The 22,456-nt window shown below is 48.6% G+C and overlaps 1 protein-coding gene across 1 annotated transcript in view; it reads left to right on the top strand.

Annotated features, from left to right (window-relative positions):
- LOC117523216 (heterogeneous nuclear ribonucleoprotein L-like) overlaps positions 1-22,456 on the top strand; it is a 203,418-nt gene that overhangs the window by 100,320 nt on the left and 80,642 nt on the right. Inside the window, exons 3-7 of the mRNA XM_034184670.1 lie at positions 3,451-3,560; positions 3,639-3,766; positions 4,109-4,194; positions 4,263-4,359; positions 21,691-21,763. Of these exons, the coding sequence (XP_034040561.1) occupies positions 3,451-3,560; positions 3,639-3,766; positions 4,109-4,194; positions 4,263-4,359; positions 21,691-21,763 (494 nt within the window). The remainder of the gene's footprint in view (positions 1-3,450; positions 3,561-3,638; positions 3,767-4,108; positions 4,195-4,262; positions 4,360-21,690; positions 21,764-22,456) is intronic.

Below are 22,456 nucleotides of genomic sequence, written 5' to 3'. Positions count from 1 at the left end.
AGGAAAATTAAAATTTTTATTTGAACCTTTTTATTCTGAATTGTTTGTGTTAATTTATACGTACCTGTACAGAGAGTACAGTTCAAACCTGAGCCAAATTCCTTGTATTCTTTGAAGATACTTAGCAAATAAAGGCTATTCTGATTCTGAATTGGGGCACTGGATGACGGCACAAGGGAAGAGGCAGACTTGGCAGTGCATTGCCCAACAAATCAAGGCGTCATTCCCTCTCCTTGTGCACATAAGCAGTGAGTGTGAGAAGTGCTGGTACGTGCTGCAAACCAAAGCGAGAGCAGAGATTGCAGCACATAAGTCTTAATAACTTTTATGTTACCAAGGGAAAATTCTAAGAAATGTCTTAGAATTCAAGGAATTCTTAAACATTTCTTAGAATGACGTCACTAAGAGCTACTTTTAGCCTGCGGATGCTTCTTGGATACAGATCCAAGTCTCTTTGGAGGATCCTTGGAGGATTGATTCTAAGTGGACCACTGGAATGACTTTGTGTCAAATAACTGGTTACTTGGAGACTCAGATGAGGAGGATGGATCACTGAGGGAACATCAGCTTCAACACTTTGGCCATATGGGGTATTTCTGAGGACCTGATCCGCCACACAGGCACCTCAGTGTTGACGGCCCCAGCAGCTGGAGAAGGTTGTGGGCACGCCCACATTTCACCTGACTGCAGCAGATAGATGTTGTCTGCCCGGGTGGTTGCCATCCAGCACCTGAGCAGGTTCCATACTGTGGTGGATGTGGTGAGATGCGGCACCAGGGCAGTGGAAAGAATAAGAAACGTGCACACTAGTGCGTAGAAGTGTGTGCAGTATGACCTCAAAATTAGATCATGATGTTTTAAGAAAGTTTGTGATATTTATGATGATATAAAAAAAAACAAGAACAAAGTGATTCATTCCAACTTTTTTGGGGGGGGAGGGAGCATTAGACATGATAGGTTTTCCCTCTTTTGTCATTTGGGTTAATTGGTTTTTCATTGTCATTTAAGTGTGTTATGACTTTATTGATCTCAGGCATCCCCTGTGAGTTTTGCGCTCCCATTGGACCCCAGGGGCGACATTTTGTCTGTCTTGAAGTAACCTCTTAACTCGTTAAATCAAGTTGATTTTTACACTGATTCATATTTTTATTTCTTGATCATTTATTGAGATGGACAGCAGTGTCTGTAGTTTAACCTTTTTCTACGGGGAAAGTTGCAGCGTGCGCACGCAGTGCATTAACCCCGGTCACACGACACTAACGAAGGCCAACGAAGCCAAAACGAAACAAGAAATCAGGACTTACGTTGACTTTCAGAGACATCGTTTAACCGTCGTCCAGCTCCGTTTCTGTAGCTGGCGCTTCGTCAGAATTTTCAAACTGTTGAAAAATGTGAAGGAATCCTGACAACAGTGTCAATTTGTCTGTAATTCATTTTGCTTTCTGTGTTGATGGTTCCTCATCGTTTGCGTAGTTTCCGTAATGTCAGAATTCCCTTTGATTGTCGTCCAACTTTGTCCAACCTCCCAAGTCCGATGTCTTGTATGAATGTTGCCAATATCTGAACAGACCAATAGCTAAAGCTCCGACGAGCTGAACGTGACTCGTCCATGTGTGGGACGAAAAGCAACGTTGTCATACAGAAACAATAGCAGCAAGAACGTTTGATCAACTACTGTAACTACGCACGTTTCAGCCGTCTGTGGCTGGAACATGTGTGTGTGTGCACATGTTGTTGTGAAGACAAATCTCTTGTCAAGACCTGCAGGTGCTGCAGAAATGATCACAGGCAGGCACTCGGTCTGGTACCCGCTGTCAGTCACATCATGAATGTTTTGTTTTGATTTTGTTTAAAGCTTTGAGATTGCTGTTTGCTTTGTTTTTCTTTTGTTAGTTTCAGTTTTGTTTCGTTCTTTTATTTGCTCTGCACTCGCAGCTTTTTGGTGATTGGAGAAGTGCCGGGTCATTCGCCCACCTTTTCTCAATGATTTGTGACTTTTTTCCATCGTTCAGCGATCGCCGTGTGACCGGGCCCTTACGCCTTAAAATAACAGAACTCAGAGTGCAGCACAAATGGGCAACCTGGTCGGCGCTTGTGCTTACGTGAACAACAAAAATAATGTATATGTCCTCAGTGCAGCGAAAAAAAAAAAGTCACGTCAGAAATGAGTCCAGCTTTTGTTCTTTCTTCCTGCTAACAACCTCCAGGCAGCACAGTGGATTGGTTTTGTGTGTGCGCGCACGAGCATGCGTGGGCGCACACACACTGGAACCGAGCTGCACTCTGAATGCAGTGCAACATAAATGGGATGAATTAATCCATGTCATGTGACATACAAAGCACCAATCACATAACAAGGATCCACTCAGCCGTTATATAAAATGTTTAATGTTATTATTATATTCTGTGATTCAGTAGCAAACTCAGCTTGGCACATTGTTCATTCGCCGTGTGCGATGTGACGAGGGCAATCCCTGATTGTTTAATTGACCTGTTTCCACGGGCTGCTTTAGTTTTTCATTTGCTGTTCAAAAGACAAACGAGTACCCGGACGTTGAGACACTCACGCCGGCCCAGCACCAGACACACCATTTAATCATGTAACTTTACAATATTCTATAAGCTGCCACTATTGCTCGTCTGTGTCCAGCGGTTAGTCTGTCAGAGATTCAAATATGCCCTCACTCTGAGACACATCAGTGAGGTTCCTGGATTTTTATCACCACAAATTTTATTCATATTTTTTTAAAGATTGTGATGTTTTTTGTTTTTTTGTTTTTTTTTAATTGGTTGCTATTTTTTGAACGACTGAGCGTTCATAGTGGCGTTTCACCGACTCTGCTGCCAGCGTTGGGGTTCATCCGGTGACGTGGAAGAAGCATTGGAGTGGAACTTGGCAAATTCCTGCAGACTGGCAGTTTTCCTGAAGACCACCCCAGAATGTCTGGACGTTTGTGGGGGAAGAGCATTTGTGGGGGGGCCCACGCTATGCATGTTTCAGTTTTATACCTGCAGTCTGACCCTGTCAACTGTTCCTCTACCGAAGCACCTGTCAGAATGAAACTGCACATTTTCTGAAACTCGGTCATTCTGTGAACTGCAGGTGAACATCTGCACTCATGCAGACCAGACGTGTGATGATGTCAGTACAAAGCGTCCGTCCACAGTTTGTACAAAGTGCTTCTTCTCCACTTCCTGATGGATTTTGATTAGGTTTGTTTGCTTCATCGGAGCACTGTTCAGGGGGGGATACTAATAAATAATAAAATACTAATAAAGTGACCGAAGACACAGTTCAAGAAAATTTACACAACTTCAGCTGCCAGCAGGAATAATGACACTGAGAATCAAACCAGATCAGCTTCACATCGCTGAGGCGTTGCTTTTTAACGCCCTGCGGGACAACGCAGTATTGCGCTCATCTGTGTGTGTGTGTGTGTGTGTGTGCAGCTACGTGATGATGATGCCCTTTAAGCGTCAGGCCCTGGTGGAGTTTTCGGCGGTGGAGAGCGCGGATCGCTGTGTGTCCTGTGGAGCCAAGGAGCCCGTGTACATCGCAGGTTTGACTGACGGCCTCGTCACGGTCGACACAGCAGGAAGGCATAAATCTGACACATGTGTCTCATCCTGTGCAACAGGGCAGCAGGCATATTTTAATTACTCCACATCCAAGAGGATCACCAGACCAACCAACGCCGACAACCCCAACAGCGGCAACAAGGTCCTGCTGCTGTCCATACAGAACCCTCTCTACCCGATAACCACGGTAACAGACACAACTACTCTGACCATCACCCCCACAGTAACCACACACAACTACTCTGATTGTCACCGCGGTAATGACACACAATAACTGACTGTCACAGCGACACCACCTCCACAAACGGGGGGGTAAGTGTCAGTGCACTCAAAATGGATCACAGTAGCAATGTAGGTAAAGAAAAGAGGCGGAGCTGTGAGGATAAGGTAACAAGGCAGGGATGAGAAGGAAGGGTTCAGGGTTCCAGTCCCCATGTTGACAGATATTTCAGATCAGATCTCGGCTCCAGACTCTTAGTCAGCTGCTGTCTGTACTGAGCACTGGAACACTTTATTTGTTTGTGTTCAGGATGTTCTCTACACCGTGTGTAATCCCATTGGCAGCGTTCTGAGGATCGTCATCTTTAAACGCAACGGGATCCAGGCCATGGTGGAGTATCCTCACTGCGTGCGTATGTGTGTGTGTGTGTGTGTGTTTTCTCTCCTTAACTCCCCCTCTCCAGGTTTGACTCTGTTCAGTGTGCCCAGAAGGCCAAAGCAGCTCTGAATGGGGCCGATATCTACGCTGGCTGCTGCACGCTGAAGATCGAATACGCTCGAGTAAGAGAAGCAACGCACCAGGTCTCAAAAGCATCGCAAACATCTCACTGGCTGTGTGGCCTCAAACGCATCCCAAACATTTCACTGGCTGTGTGGCCTCAAATGCTTCGCAAACATTTCACTGGCTATGTGGCCTCAAACGCATCGCAAACATTTCTCATACACATCGCAAACATTTCACAGGCCTTGTGGCCTCAAACGCATCGCAAACATTTCACCGGGCGCATGGCCTCAAATGCATCGCAAACATTTCACTGGCTGCGTGGCCTCAAATGCATCGCAAACATTTCTCATACACATCGCAAACATTTCACAGGCCTTGTGGCCTCAAACGCATCGCAAACATTTCACCGGGCGCATGGCCTCAAATGCATCGCAAACATTTCACCGGGCGCATGGCCTCAAATGCATCGCAAACATTTCACTGGCTGCGTGGCCTCAAATGCATCGCAAACATTTCACTGGCTGCGTGGCCTCAAATGCATCGCAAACATTTCACTGGCTGCGTGGCCTCAAACGCATTGCAAACAGCTCACCGGCTCTGTGGCCTCAAACACATTGCAAACATTTCACTGGCTGTGTGGCCTCAAATTCATCACAAACATTTCACGTGGCCTCAAATGCATAGCAAACATTTCTCAAACACATCGCAAACATTTCACTGGCTGTGTGGCCTCAAACGCATCGCAAACATTTCACTGGCCACGTAGCCTCAAATTCATCACAAACATTTCACGTGGCCTCAAATGCATAGCAAACATTTGTCATACACATCGCAAACATTTCACAGGCCTTGTGGCCTCAAACGCATCGCAAACATTTCACCGGGCGCATGGCCTCAAATGCATCGCAAACATTTCACTGGCTGCGTGGCCTCAAATGCATCGCAAACATTTCACTGGTTGCGTGGCCTCAAATGCATCGCAAACATTTCACTGGCTGCGTGGCCTCAAATGCATCGCAAACATTTCACTGGCTGCGTGACCTCAAACGCATCGCAAACATTTCACTGGCTGTGTGGCCTCAAACGCATCGCAAACATTTCACTGGCTGTGTGGCCTCAAATGCTTCGCAAACATTTCACTGGCTGTGTGGCCTCAAACGCATCGCAAACATTTCACTGGCTGTGTGGCCTCAAACGCATCGCAAACATTTCACTGGCTGTGTGGCCTCAAACGCATCGCAAACATTTCTCATACACATCGCAAACATTTCACAGGCCTTGTGGCCTCAAACGCATCGCAAACATTTCACTGGACGCATGGCCTCAAATGCATCGCAAACATTTCACCAGGCGCATGGCCTCAAATGCATCGCAAACATTTCACTGGCTGCGTGGCCTCAAATGCATCGCAAACATTTCACTGGCTGCGTGGCCTCAAATGCATCGCAAACATTTCACTGGCTGCGTGGCCTCAAACGCATTGCAAACAGCTCACTGGCTCTGTGGCCTCAAACACATTGCAAACATCTCACCGGCCGCGTGGCCTCAAATGCATCGCAAACATTTCACTGGCCACGTAGCCTCAAATTCATCACAAACATTTCACGTGGCCTCAAATGCATAGCAAACATTTGTCATACACATCGCAAACATTTCACAGGCCTTGTGGCCTCAAACGCATCGCAAACATTTCACCGGCCGCATGGCCTCAAATGCATCGCAAACATTTCACTGGCTGTGTGGCCTCAAATTCATCACAAACATTTCACGTGGCCTCAAATGCATAGCAAACATTTCTCAAACACATCGCAAACATTTCACTGGCTGTGTGGCCTCAAACGCATCGCAAACATTTCACTGGCCACGTAGCCTCAAATTCATCACAAACATTTCACGTGGCCTCAAATGCATAGCAAACACTTGTCATACACATCGCAAACATTTCACAGGCCTTGTGGCCTCAAACGCATCGCAAACATTTCACTGGCTGCGTGGCCTCAAATGCATTGCAAACATTTCACTGGTTGCGTGGCCTCAAATGCATCGCAAACATTTCACTGGTTGCGTGGCCTCAAATGCATCGCAAACATTTCACTGGCTGCGTGGCCTCAAATGCATCGCAAACATTTCACTGGCTGCGTGGCCTCAAAAGCATCGCAAACATTTCACTGGCTGTGTGGCCTCAAAAGCATCGCAAACATTTCACTGGCTGTGTGGCCTCAAACGCATCGCAAACATTTCACTGGCTGTGTGGCCTCAAATGCTTCGCAAACATTTCATTGGCTGTGTGGCCTCAAATGCATCGCAAACATTTCACTGGTTGCGTGGCCTCAAATGCATCGCAAACATTTCACTGGCTGCGTGGCCTCAAATGCATCGCAAACATTTCACTGGCTGCGTGGCCTCAAAAGCATCGCAAACATTTCATTGGCTGTGTGGCCTCAAAGGCATCGCAAACATTTCACTGGCTGTGTGGTCTCAAATGCATCGCAAACATTTCACTGGCTGTGTGGCCTCAAACGCATCGCAAACATTTCACTGGCTGTGTGGCCTCAAACGCATCGCAAACATTTCACTGGCTGTGTGGCCTCAAATGCTTCGCAAACATTTCACTGGCTGTGTGGCCTCAAACGCATCGCAAACATTTCACTGGCTGTGTGGCCTCAAACGCATCGCAAACATTTCTCATACACATCGCAAACATTTCACAGGCCTTGTGGCCTCAAACGCATCGCAAACATTTCACCGGGCGCATGGCCTCAAATGCATCGCAAACATTTCACCGGGCGCATGGCCTCAAATGCATCGCAAACATTTCACTGGCTGCATGGCCTCAAATGCATCGCAAACATTTCACTGGCTGCGTGGCCTCAAATGCATCGCAAACATTTCACTGGCTGCGTGGCCTCAAACGCATTGCAAACAGCTCACCGGCTCTGTGGCCTCAAACACATTGCAAACATCTCACCGGCCGCGTGGCCTCAAATGCATCGCAAACATTTCACCGGGCGCATGGCCTCAAATGTATCGCAAACATTTCACTGGCTGTGTGGCCTCAAATTCATCACAAACATTTCACGTGGCCTCAAATGCATAGCAAACATTTCTCAAACACATCGCAAACATTTCACTGGCTGTGTGGCCTCAAACGCATCGCAAACATTTCACTGGCCACGTAGCCTCAAATTCATCACAAACATTTCACGTGGCCTCAAATGCATAGCAAACATTTGTCATACACATCGCAAACATTTCACAGGCCTTGTGGCCTCAAACGCATCGCAAACATTTCACCGGCCGCATGGCCTCAAATGCATCGCAAACATTTCACTGGCTGTGTGGCCTCAAATTCATCACAAACATTTCACGTGGCCTCAAATGCATAGCAAACATTTCTCAAACACATCGCAAACATTTCACTGGCTGTGTGGCCTCAAACGCATCGCAAACATTTCACTGGCCACGTAGCCTCAAATTCATCACAAACATTTCACGTGGCCTCAAATGCATAGCAAACACTTGTCATACACATCGCAAACATTTCACAGGCCTTGTGGCCTCAAACGCATCGCAAACATTTCACTGGCTGCGTGGCCTCAAATGCATTGCAAACATTTCACTGGTTGCGTGGCCTCAAATGCATCGCAAACATTTCACTGGTTGCGTGGCCTCAAATGCATCGCAAACATTTCACTGGCTGCGTGGCCTCAAATGCATCGCAAACATTTCACTGGCTGCGTGGCCTCAAATGCATCGCAAACATTTCACTGGCTGCGTGGCCTCAAATGCATCGCAAACATTTCACTGGCTGCGTGGCCTCAAAAGCATCGCAAACATTTCACTGGCTGTGTGGCCTCAAAAGCATCGCAAACATTTCACTGGCTGTGTGGCCTCAAACGCATCGCAAACATTTCACTGGCTGTGTGGCCTCAAATGCATCGCAAACATTTCATTGGCTGTGTGGCCTCAAAGGCATCGCAAACATTTCATTGGCTGTGTGGCCTCAAAGGCATCGCAAACATTTCACTGGCTGTGTGGTCTCAAATGCATCGCAAACATTTCACTGGCTGTGTGGCCTCAAACGCATCGCAAACATTTCACTGGCTGTGTGGCCTCAAACGCATCGCAAACATTTCACTGGCTGTGTGGCCTCAAACGCATCGCAAACATTTCACTGGCTGCGTGGCCTCAAATGCATTGCAAACATTTCACTGGTTGCGTGGCCTCAAATGCATCGCAAACATTTCACTGGTTGCGTGGCCTCAAATGCATCGCAAACATTTCACTGGCTGCGTGGCCTCAAATGCATCGCAAACATTTCACTGGCTGCGTGGCCTCAAATGCATCGCAAACATTTCACTGGCTGCGTGGCCTCAAATGCATCGCAAACATTTCACTGGCTGCGTGGCCTCAAAAGCATCGCAAACATTTCACTGGCTGTGTGGCCTCAAAAGCATCGCAAACATTTCACTGGCTGTGTGGCCTCAAACGCATCGCAAACATTTCACTGGCTGTGTGGCCTCAAATGCATCGCAAACATTTCATTGGCTGTGTGGCCTCAAAGGCATCGCAAACATTTCATTGGCTGTGTGGCCTCAAAGGCATCGCAAACATTTCACTGGCTGTGTGGTCTCAAATGCATCGCAAACATTTCACTGGCTGTGTGGCCTCAAACGCATCGCAAACATTTCACTGGCTGTGTGGCCTCAAACGCATCGCAAACATTTCACTGGCTGTGTGGCCTCAAATGCTTCGCAAACATTTCACTGGCTGTGTGGCCTCAAACGCATCGCAAACATTTCACTGGCTGTGTGGCCTCAAACGCATCGCAAACATTTCTCATACACATCGCAAACATTTCACAGGCCTTGTGGCCTCAAACGCATCGCAAACATTTCACCGGGCGCATGGCCTCAAATGCATCGCAAACATTTCACCGGGCGCATGGCCTCAAATGCATCGCAAACATTTCACTGGCTGCATGGCCTCAAATGCATCGCAAACATTTCACTGGCTGCGTGGCCTCAAATGCATCGCAAACATTTCACTGGCTGCGTGGCCTCAAACGCATTGCAAACAGCTCACCGGCTCTGTGGCCTCAAACACATTGCAAACATCTCACCGGCCGCGTGGCCTCAAATGCATCGCAAACATTTCACCGGGCGCATGGCCTCAAATGTATCGCAAACATTTCACTGGCTGTGTGGCCTCAAATTCATCACAAACATTTCACGTGGCCTCAAATGCATAGCAAACATTTCTCAAACACATCGCAAACATTTCACTGGCTGTGTGGCCTCAAACGCATCGCAAACATTTCACTGGCCACGTAGCCTCAAATTCATCACAAACATTTCACGTGGCCTCAAATGCATAGCAAACATTTGTCATACACATCGCAAACATTTCACAGGCCTTGTGGCCTCAAACGCATCGCAAACATTTCACTGGCTGCGTGGCCTCAAATGCATTGCAAACATTTCACTGGTTGCGTGGCCTCAAATGCATCGCAAACATTTCACTGGTTGCGTGGCCTCAAATGCATCGCAAACATTTCACTGGCTGTGTGGCCTCAAAGGCATCGCAAACATTTCATTGGCTGTGTGGCCTCAAAGGCATCGCAAACATTTCACTGGCTGTGTGGTCTCAAACGCATCGCAAACATTTCACTGGCTGTGTGGTCTCAAACGCATCGCAAACATTTCACTGGCTGCGTGGCCTCAAACGCATCGCAAACATTTCACCGGTTGCGTGGCCTGAAACACATCACAAACATTTCAATGGCTGTGTGGCCTCAAACGCATCGCAAACATTTCACTGGCTGCGTGGCCTCAAAAGCATCGCAAACATTTCACTGGCTGTGTGGCCTCAAACACATCGCAAACATTTCACTGGCTGTGTGGCCTCAAATGCATCGCAAACATTTCACTGGCTGTGTGGCCTCAAAGGCATCGCAAACATTTCATTGGCTGTGTGGCCTCAAAGGCATCGCAAACATTTCACTGGCTGTGTGGTCTCAAACGCATCGCAAACATTTCACTGACTGTGTGGCCTCAAACGCATCGCAAACATTTCACTGGCTGTGTGGCCTCAAACGCATCGCAAACATTTCTCATACACATCGCAAACATTTCACAGGCCTTGTGGCCTCAAACGCATCGCAAACATTTCACCGGGCGCATGGCCTCAAATGCATCGCAAACATTTCACTGGCTGTGTGGCCTCAAATTCATCACAAACATTTCACGTGGCCTCAAATGCATAGCAAACATTTCTCAAACACATCGCAAACATTTCACTGGCTGTGTGGCCTCAAACGCATCGCAAACATTTCACTGACCACGTAGCCTCAAATTCATCACAAACATTTCACGTGGCCTCAAATGCATAGCAAACATTTGTCATACACATCGCAAACATTTCACAGGCCTTGTGGCCTCAAACGCATCGCAAACATTTCTCCGGGCGCATGGCCTCAAATGCATCTCAAACATTTCACTGGCTGCGTGGCCTCAAATGCGTCGCAAACATTTCACTGGTTGCGTGGCCTCAAATGCATCGCAAACATTTCACTGGCTGCGTGGCCTCAAATGCATCGCAAACATTTCACTGGCTGAGTGGCCTCAAAAGCATCGCAAACATTTCACCGGCTGCGTGGCCTCAAAAGCATCGCAAACATTTCACTGGCTGCGTGGCCTCAAACGCATCGCAAACATTTCACCGGCTGCGTGGCCTGAAACACATCACAAACATTTCACTGGCTGCGTGGCCTCAAACGCATCGCAAACATTTCACTGGCTGCGTGGCCTCAAATGCATCGCAAACATTTCACCGGCCGCGTGGCCTCAAATGCATCGCAAACATTTCACTGGCTGCGTGGCCTCAGACGCATCGCAAACATTTCACTGGCTGTGTGGCCTCAAACGCATCACAAACATTTCACTGGCTGCGTGGCCTCAAATGCATCGCAAACATTTCACCGGCCGCATGTCCTCAAATGCATCGCAAACATCACTCCAGAGTTGTTAAAGGAAAATGTCCACTCCATGTGACCACCACTTGGATCCTGACATATAAACGAATTGGTATTTGTAGTTGGTGTCGTTAACATGATGTTTGTGTCCTGGCAGTGCGTCTCTCCGTTACAAAGCGCTGCAATAACCTTGCTCACTGAATCAGTGGCGATAATGATTTTGCAGCTCATGTGGAGGAAACAGTGATGAACCTGAGGCTCAGAAGATGGGAAACTGTTGAGAATTTTTTCTGTTCTTTTTCTGTTTTTTTTCTGTTTAATTCTGTTTTTTCGGTGTCGTTCCTACGTATTGTACTGCGCTATTTAACCGATAAATATAGTACAGCTGCTCATATTTCACATTTTCACAAGTTCTACCTATTTATATTTACGTGACTCATTTCATACTCTCTTACTGTTGTAACTTGTTTTTAAAATTTGTTTTTAAAAACTGTCTGTTGAAAAGTGGAGAAGAGAAATTTATTTAGTTTATATAGCACCAAATCACAGCAAAGTTGCCTCAAGGTCCTTCACACAAGTAAAGTCTAACCTTACCAACCCCCAGAGCAAGAACACGGGTGACAGTGGTAAGAAAAAAGCTCCCTCTGATGATTAGAGGAAGAAACCTCAAGCAGACCAGACTCAAAGGGGCGACCCTCTGCTTGGGTCATTCTAACAGTTACAAGGTTTTTACAAAGTGTTACAGAGCTGAAGAAACAGGAAACATGAATTCAAAACATCTGCTGCATCTAACAGTTACAAGATATTGCAAAGTTTTACAAAAACAGAACATAAACAGCACAAGATGCATTTGATGAGACGTCCATGCAGGCATCCAGTCCACAAGCAGGGGTTATCCAGCAGTGCTCATGACATTCAGTGGGCCTGTTCCCGCCGCAGAGTCCGTTCCACAATCCACATCTGTTTCAGAAATTATGCTGTGATTGAACCCAGCACGTGACATCTTGAAGTCATCTACACCTCGAACAGAGAGAAAAAAGCAGAATCAGTCGGCCGGGAAAAACTACACCTAAACTAAGGTGTTAAAATACGCTGTGCTAATCTGTACTGTGCTGACAATGTGCCATTTTTTGGACTGTTCATTAAAATTTGAATTGGTGCGATGTGCTCATGTCTTAGAACCCAGGGGTCAAAATACATTTTTAACCTACTTGCACAACCAAAAGTCAGTCTGATATCAACCTTAAAACTCCTCCTCTGATGTGTCAGACTCTTCCTCTCTGGGGAGAGTTTGAAGTGAGAGCAGCAGCAGCAGCAGACAGTTTTTTCTTCACGTACGCACGCGAACAAATCGTCTGTGAAGATTATTTTATTTATTAACTACACAGATGTATAATAAAACAAATGGTGACTGGTTTATAATACAATTATGACTGAGTTTGAGGGGAGAGAGAGCGAGGAACCGCAGCGGCAGCCAGTTTTTTTTTCATGTGCACACGCGAACTAATCGTCCGTGAAGATAATTTTATTAACTACACAGATGTATAATAAAAAAAATGGTGACTGGTTTATAACACAATGATGACAGAGTTTGAGGGGAGAGAGAGCGAGAAACCGCAGCGGCAGCTAGGGCTGTCACAATTAGGAAGTTCTGGAGACGATTAATTGTCAGGCAAATAATTGTGACTGACGATTATATTGTCTTTTTTTCTTTTTCCCCTTCTTTATATTCTACTATCGTAGTATAATTACACAACTCTGGTAGAACGTTTGGCTTCTGTGAGTAGAGAAACTGAGAATAGTGCAACATTTTTATTTTCATCTTCATTTTACATATCGTCCCAATTTTTTCTGATTTCTGGTTGTTTTTGTTGCATTTCTGAAATTACAGAACTGCTATAAAGAAAAGTGTGAACATTTTATTGTGTTTTAAAACGTTGTGGAGCAAACAAACGCCAAACTCTCATAAAGAAGGAAAAAAAATACCTGAACATGTGCAGGAAAACTGATATAAACTTAACAATGCAGGCTGATTTGACTCCCCATATTTTTTTGTATAAATAAATCAGAATACAATAAGAGGTAACTCACTTTGAAATGAATAAAACATATAGCTGCAGCTTAATAACTTTGAAAAATAACAGAAATCAGCAGCTTGTATTTTTATTCTGACTCCAGTTCATTTAGTGTGATGAAGTCATTTTTTTTTCTCTCATCAGTCACGTTTTGTGCTTAAACAATGCATTAAGCTCAAGATTGAACAAATGCATACCTTTGGAAAATAACAGCTAAAGTTCAGCTTTTTGTGATTTGTGCCTCTGAACATCACTGCACAGCTTCTCCACAGCAGCTTTTTTATTTTTAACCCGTGTATGCGTAATATTTGCTCAGTTCATTTATATATTCTAATTTTTTAAGGATTTTTTTAAGGATATTTGACCGTTTATTTCATCTCACGATCTCATAAATTCAATTTACGATGTGCACATGGTGTGAACAGGACGGCAGCCGGTAGAGAAAGTGGAAAGAGAAGTGAAGGCAGCTCCACGGTTTAGTTTTTTTTTTTTTTTACTTGTTGGGTTAAAACTCTCTCTGCTCCGCTCTCGCTGTCTCACGTGCACTGATGGTTCTCAGCAGAATGTACATGTCATGCCTCTGGAATCTCCCTCCTTCGCTCACAGTCTGCAGCCAGCCAGCCAGCACACGCGCACACACACACACACACACACACACACACACGGCTCCTTCGGTAAACTGCGCATTATAAATGACGACAGGACGGCTCGTTGCCTAAAACTATGAATTCAGAGAAAAAAAGACTTAAATAAAATAAATGACTCGTTGACTACTAAATTAGTTGTTGACGATTTCAATAGTTGATGTAGTTGTGACTAGTCAACTAGACGTGACAGCCCTACTTAAAACAGAAATGCATCCACAACGGTGCCGTGGTACGTGACTTTGGAACCATAACCTCCTCACGCTCCATATTATTATCAGAGCCTCGCTAACCATCCGACCAAGACAAGAGGGAAACAGAGTAAGTGAGGCAGCGAGGCTGCGTGCGGCTGCTGCAGCACGATGACGTCAGATTTCGAGTCATTTTATGCAACTTTGTGGATAAAATAAATAATTCACAGTAATCGTGATTATGAAAAATATTCGCGAATATGAAAAATATTCGCGATTGGCGAATATTGTAATACCTGTGACTGCCCTAGCAGCAGCCAGTTTTTTTTTTTTTTTCTTTGTTTACATGTGTGTGTGCGAACAGGACAGGACATCCTCAAACTGGAGCTCCTGCAGCAAATAATGAAACTTTTGTTGTGTGGGCCGCTGAAGAGGAGGTACTGCTGGCCCACCACCACCAGATGGCGCCCTGCTTGAAGTGCGGGCTTCAAGCATGAGAGGGCGTCATAGCAACCGGGAGTGACAGCTGTCACTCGTTATCAGCACCAGCTGTCACTCATTCACATCACCACCACCATAAAGGCCGGCCTGCAACTCCACCTCCCCGCCAAGAAATCAGCTACCATTCAGGTAACTTCTCTGCTGACTTAACACTGAATAATAGTCTGAACTCTTTTGCAGCCGTTTTCCTGTGGTGTTTGCTTCGCTTCACACCCCAACCAGATAAGTGGTTAGACAGGAGCTGCACGAGTGTGTGATTGGAGGTGGAGGTGCTCCTTCCTAACTAAACACAGACTGTGGGATTACTGAGTGTGCGAACTCGCACTCATCAATACTGTTTCTGTTCTCTGCCAGCAGTACCGGGTCTGACTGCTGAAGACAGTGGCCACCTGGGGCGCAGGGCTTGGCGGCTCCGGTGTTCTTCAGATCCGTTGGTGGTGGAAGCTGTGTGGGATCCGGCTCTTCTCTCGCCAGACGTCTTCTATCTTCGAGCCTGCCCACACGTCACCTTGTGTATAATTGACATTCCACCATATTGTTATTGTCTGTAGTTCGTTGTGCGATTCACAACATTAAATTATTACTTTTTGGCTTATCCATTGTCCGTTCATTACCGCCCCCTGTTGTGGGTCCGTGTCACGACACTTTCACAACAGGATTTCTCGGCCAGCGTCATGGATCCCGAGGGGCGTCAACCATCGCTTGAACAGCCAATGGAAGAGCGAGGTGCACAGGCGCCAGCAGGAGGCGTGTTAGGTGAGCTGCAGCACATCTTAACCGCTTTTACTGCTCGGTTGGACTTAGTCACCGAGCAGAGCATTGTTCTCAATCGTAGGATGGAGGCTCTCACCGCCCAGGTGGAAGCGCATGCTCAGGGCGCGGCTGCAGCACCTCCTCTTGCTGACCGAATGCCAGAGACAGACATTCCACTGGTCATTCAACGAACCCCCCCACCTTCCCCTGAAGCATACATAAGCCCTCCGGAGCCGTACGGAGGCTGTGTGGAGACGTGCGCGGACTTCTTGATGCAGTGCTCGCTCGTCTTTTCACAGCGTCCCGTCATGTACGCGTCAGACGCTAGCCGGGTGGCTTACGTTATAAATCTGCTTCGAGGAGAGGCACGCGCCTGGGCTACGGCGCTCTGGAAGCAGAATTCACGGCTCCTAACAATTTACACTGAGTTTGTGAGGGAGTTCTGACAGGTGTTCGACCACCCTCATAGAGGCGAGACCGCTTCAAGCGTGCTGCTGTCGATACGGCAGGGGCGTCGGAGCGCAGCGAAGTATGCAGTCGACTTCCGCATCGCGGCAGCGCGAGCCGGCTGGAATGCTGTTGCGCTCCGCGCCGCCTTTATAAACGGACTGTCTCTGGTCCTTGAGCACCTGGTGGCGAAGAACGAGCCGCGGGATTTAGACGGGCTTATCGACCTGGTTATACGGTTAGACAACCGATTAACAGAACACCGACGGGAGCGAGGTCAGGCACAAGCCGTCCCTCTTCCTCCCGGGTCCGAAAGGGAGCCGACGTCCCCACGCTCCACAGCCAGGGCTCTCCACGTGACGACAGCCTCCCCTGCTGACGTTGCTATGGAAACGAGCAGGGCCAAAAAGCGATCAGATCAGAGACAAAGGAGGCTGATCCGTGGAGAGTGTTTTCTCTGCAGCTCAACCGAGCACACACAGAGAGAATGCCCCAAACGGTCAAAACAGCAGCACTCGTCCTTAGAGACTGGGCTAAGGGTGGGTCACAACACCCACGCGGGGAAACCCCGAAGATCTGCATGAATCCCAGTCACGATCCTGAGCGGGGATCTAACCCTTCACGCCCCAGCACTGGTGGACACGGGGTCGGAGGGGAATCTGCTGGATAGCAGATGGGCAAAGGAGGTTGGGCTCCCTCTAGTGGCCTTACCGTCACCATTGTCGGTGCGGGCACTAGATGGCACCCTTCTTCCACTAATCACACACCAGACACAGCCAGTGACATTGGTGGTGTCTGGGAATCACAGGGAGGAGATTGTGTTTTATGTAACACCTTCTACCTCCCGAGTGATTTTGGGTTTTCCATGGGTGTTGAAACACAATCCCCGGATTGATTGGCCGTCTGGGGTTGTGGTTCAGTGGAGCGAAACCTGCCACCGGAGTGTTTAGGATCCTCGGTTCCACCCGGTGTGACAGCTAAGGAGGAGGTTTTAGTCCCCCACAATCTGGCGGCGGTGCCAGCCGAGTACCATGACCTTGCTGACGTCTTCAGCAAGGATCTGGCACTCACGCTGCCCCCACACCGTCCGTACGATTGTGACATTGATTTGATACCGGGCGCTGAGTACCCGTCCAGCAGGCTGTACAACCTCTCACGTCTGGAACGCGAATCAATGGAGACCTACATCCGGGACTCGTTAGCTGCCGGGTTGATCCGGAACTCCATCTCCCCGATGGGTGCTGGTTTCTTTTTTGTGGGCAAGAAGGACGGCGGACTCCGTCCATGCATTGATTACAGAGGGCTGAACGAGATCACCGTTCGCAACCGATACCTGTTACCCCTGTTGGATTCAGTGTTCACGCCCCTGCATGGAGCCCAAATATTCACGAAATTGGATCTTAGGAATGCTTATCACCTGGTTCGGATCCGGGAGGGAGACGAGTGGAAGACGGCATTTAACACCCCTTTAGGTCACTTTGAGTACCTGGTCATGCCGTTCGGCCTCACCAATGCGCCCGCGACGTTCCAAGCGTTGGTTAATGACGTCTTGCGGGACTTCCTGCATCAGTTTGTCTTCGTATATCTAGACGATATACTCATCTTTTCTCCGGATCCCGAGACCCATGTCAAGCATGTACGTCAGATCCTACAGCGGTTGTTGGAGAACCGGCTGTTTGTGAAGGGCGAGAAGTGCGAGTTCCACCGCACTTCTTTGTCCTTCCTGGGGTTCATAATCTCCTCCAACTCCGTCGCCCCTGATCCGGCCAAGGTTGCGGCGGTGAGAGATTGGCCCCAACCAACAAACCGTAGGAAACTACAACAGTTCCTCGGTTTTGCAAATTTCTACCGGAGGTTCGTCAAGGGCTACAGTCAGGTAGTTAGCCCCCTGACAGCCCTGACCTCCACAAAAGTCCCCTTCACCTGGTCGGATCGGTGCGAAGCCGCGTTTAGGGAGTTGAAACGCCGGTTCTCGACTGCACCAGTTCTGGTGCAGCCCGATCCTAATCGCCAGTTTGTAGTTGAAGTGGACGCCTCTGACTCAGAGATAGGAGCCGTGCTATCCCAGAGCGGGGAGTCTGACAAGGTTCTCCATCCATGTGCCTACTTTTCCCGCAGGTTGACCCCGGCTGAAAGGAACTATGACGTCGGTAATCGGGAACTTCTTGCGGTGAAGGAGGCTCTTGAGGAGTGGAGACACCTGTTGGAGGGAGCATCGGTGCCATTTACGGTTTTCACGGACCATCGGAACCTGGAGTACATTCGGACCGCCAGGCGTCTGAACCCCAGGCAAGCCCGCTGGTCGCTGTTCTTCGGGCGTTTTGACTTCCGGATCACCTACCGTCCCGGGACAAAAAAAACAACGATCTGACGCCCTGTCCCGGGTGCATGAAGAGGAGGTCAAGACCACCCTTACCTGGGACGTGGAGAAGACCGTCCGGGAGGCCCTGACACGGAGCCCGGACCCGGGGACAGGTCCGAAGAACAAATTGTACGTCCCACCAGAGGCCAGGGCTGCGGTCCTAGACGTCTGTCACGGTTCCAAGCTCTCCTGTTATCCAGGGGTGCGAAGGACTGTGGCAGTGGTCCGGTAGCGCTTCTGGTGGGCATCTATGGAAGCCGACGTCCGGGAGTATTTCCAGGCCTGCACCACCTGTGCCAGGGGCAAAGCCGACCACCACAAGGCCCAAGGCCTCCTCCAGCCTCTGCCCGTGCCTCATCGCCCCTGGTCTCACATCGGCCTGGACTTTATCACGGGCCTCCCGCCGTCCCAGGGCATGACTACCATCCTCACGATAGTGGACCGGTTCTCCAAGGCGGCCCACTTCGTGGCCCTCCCGAAGCTCCCGACGGCCCAGGAGACTGCAGACCTCCTGGTCCACCATGTCGTACGTCTGCATGGGATTCCATCGGACATTGTCTCGGATCGTGGTCCTCAGTTCTCCTCCCAGGTCTGGAGGTGTTTCTGCAGGGAACTGGGGGCCACCGTCAGTCTCTCGTCTGGGTACCACCCCCAGACGAACAGGCAGGCAGAGCGGACGAACCAGGAACTGGAGCAGGCCCTCCGTTGCGTGACCTCCGCGCACCCGACGGCCTGGAGTAACCATCTGGCCTGGATCAAGTACGCTCATAATAGCCAAGTTTCATCTGCCACCGGCCTCTCCCCGTTTGAGGTGTGTTTGGGGTACCAGCCCCCATTGTTTCCGCTAGTGGAGGGAGAGGTCGGGGTGCCCTCAGTCCAGGCCCATCTGAGGAAGTGCCGTCGGGTGTGGCGTACTGCCCGCTCTGCCCTGCTCAGAGCCCGGACAAGGGCTAAGGCCCATGCAGACCGCCGGCTTCCCCGGCCCCTGCATACCAGCCCGGGCAGGCGGTCTGGTTATCCACAAAGGACATACCTCTACAAACGGAATCCCAGAAGCTTAAGGACAGATTTATAGGACCCTTCACCATCGTGAAGGTCCTCAGTCCAGCCGCAGTAAAGCTGAAGCTGCCAGCTTCACTGCGGATACATCCAGTATTCCACGTCTCCAGACTCAAACCCTGCCACACCTCTCCCCTCTGTGCCCCTGGACCGGCGCCGCCGCCTGCCCGGATCATCGACGGGGAGCCGGCTTGGACTGTGCGCCGACTCCTGGACGTTCGTCGAAAGGGCCGGGGATTCCAATATTTGGTGGACTGGGAAGGATATGGACCCGAAGAACACTCGTGGGTGAAGAGGAGCTTCATCCTGGACCCGGCCCTCCTGGCCGATTTCTACGCCCGGTACCCGGACAAGCCTGGTCGGGCGCCAGGAGGCGCCCGTTGAGGGAGGGGTCCTGTTGTGTGGTCCGCTGAAGAGGAGGTACTGCTGGCCCACCACCACCAGATGGCGCCCTGCTTGAAGTGCGGGCTTCAAGCATGAGAGGGCGTCATATCAACCGGGAGTGACAGCTGTCACTCGTTATCAGCACCAGCTGTCACTCATTCACATCACCACCACCATAAAGGCCGGCCTGCAACTCCACCTCCCCGCCGAGAAATCAGCTACCATTCAGGTAACTTCTCTGCTGACTTAACACTGAATAATAGTCTGAACTTTTTTGCAGCCGTTTTCCTGTGGTGTTTGCCTTATCTGTGGGATTGGCGTTTGGTGTGATCAGCGACGGCTTCGCTTCACACCCCAACCAGATAAGTGGTTAGACAGGAGCTGCACGAGTGTGTGATTGGAGGTGGAGGTGCTCCTTCCTAACTAAACACAGACTGTGGGATTACTGAGTGTGCGAACTCGCACTCATCTATACTGTTTCTGTTCTCTGCCAGCAGTACCGCGTCTGACTGCTGAAGACAGTGGCCACCTGGGGCGCAGGGCTTGGCGGCTCCGGTGTTCTTCAGATCTGTTGGTGGTGGAAGCTGTGTGGGATCCGGCTCTTCTCTCGCCAGACGTCTTCTATCTTCGAGCCTGCCCACACGTCACCTTGTGTATAATTGACATTCCACCATATTGTTATTGTCTGTACTTCGTTGTGCGATTCACAACATTAAATTGTTACTTTTTGGCTTATCCATTGTCCGTTCATTACCGCCCCCTGTTGTGGGTCCGTGTCACGACACTTTCACAACAACTTTTGGGAATTGGGAACATCTCATGAGGATGTTGTGAACCCGTTTGTCAGCTTTCCACAACAAATAGAGCACAGTAACTCGCTCCGTGTGTCTGAGTCATAAAACGCAGGGAAGATGAAGACAACACACTGGAAATTGTTTTTTTTTCCTTATTTATTCCTTTATTGGTTCATTCTACTGGTGCTTATAGTTAATAAAACTTGGATAAAGTTACTTGCACCAGTGCTAGTGGAGTATAAAATTACGTGCACTGCTCGAATAATACATGCACAAACTAGCACATGCACGTACTGATTTGACCCCTGGAGCCCCTTCACACATAGTGAGAACTTTGGTTGACGTCTGGTTAATTACGGCGAAACAGCACGAAACAGTTGGAAATTGTTTGTCAGTGTCTCTGTACCGGCTGCATCACACGTCTCACATGAACAATGAGAGACGCACCTCAGCTCAGAACACCCCCACCTCCCCACACTCCCCCCTCTGCAGCATGGAGCAGCAGTTCACAGACAGCACAGAAGTTTTCCTGGATCGAAAAATTCCGTGGGCATTATTGCGATTAGGTGGTGGAGTCCAAATCTCTGTCCGTAGGCCAAATTTTTACCATATACCAGATAAACCATATATACACCGTGCAGCCTTAGTAACTGGATTACTTTTTCAACGTAACTGTGACAACACTGCTCACCGTGGACACACACACTTAACGTGCACACACACACACACACACAGACTCACACACACTTAACGTAGACACACACACACAGACACACACACACTTAACGTGGACACACACACACACCCCCACCCACTTAATGTGCGCACACACACACACACATTCACACACACTTAACGTGGACACACACACACTTAACGTGCACACACACACACACCCAGCCCCACCCACTTAATGTGCACACACACACACACACACATACACACACACACTTAACGTGGACACACACACACACATACACACACACACTTAACGTGGACACACACACACATACACACACACACTTAACGTGGACACACATACATACACACACACACACACACTTAACGTGGACACACATACACACACACACACACACTTAACGTGGACACACATACACACACACACACACACCCCCACCCACTTAATGTGCACACACACACACACGCTGTCATTCATTGGCCGATGTCCTGTGTTCTTCGGCAGCCAACACGACTGAACGTGATTAAGAACGACAGTGAGAGCTGGGACTACACTAAACCATACCTGGTCCGACGAGGTAAGAACCAACCACATGCTGGTGTTTGCAACTTCAAGGTTCTCAGTAAAGAATAACCACAAGTTTACTCAAAAGCAACTGGACTTCTTCAGTCCTTGAGACATTTTGACACTTTTCCGAGGAGCTGCTTTAGTTTGATGGTCGATCCAGTATTTTGTCTCAGGGGGACACAGAGACCAGAGTGAGAAACAACGTGTTCAACAAAGCTGATCCTGACAATAGTTTCTCTTCAGAGTGTTTAAAGTCTACCAGAGGATCATTGGACTTGTGAAGCTCCAAAAACGTAGTACGTCGCGAGGTGCTCCGTGAAGCCATCAGTCCGCTATCACCAAAAACAGAGCAGGACATTACTGGAAACAAAAATATCAGTGTCCATGCTGATTACATTTCCTCTTTGCCATTTGTCACAGTTTGTAGCACAGACCAAACTAAAACGGTGTTGAATAATGCCACCATGTGGCAGACGGTGGCGTTATTGTTTGTACTGTTTTTCTTTTGGCTCTTTGCACAGTGCAGATTCTTCGTATGTTGTTGGTGTTTGTGATCAGTTAAAGTGGCTTAAAGGCTCAAAGGAATCAAACTTTTGGGCGATGAGCCTTAATTTTACACACTTAAAGAGAAAAACAGCACTTTCTTTCACGCTCTGTCTGTCTCTGTCTCTCTCTCTGTCTCTCTCTGTCTCTGTCTGTCTGT

Source organism: Thalassophryne amazonica, chromosome 13 (assembly GCF_902500255.1).
Source record: "Thalassophryne amazonica chromosome 13, fThaAma1.1, whole genome shotgun sequence".
NCBI lineage: Eukaryota > Metazoa > Chordata > Actinopteri > Batrachoidiformes > Batrachoididae > Thalassophryne > Thalassophryne amazonica.
The sequence above is the reverse complement of the archived record's forward strand: the minus strand, read 5'-3'. Positions and strand labels throughout refer to the sequence as shown.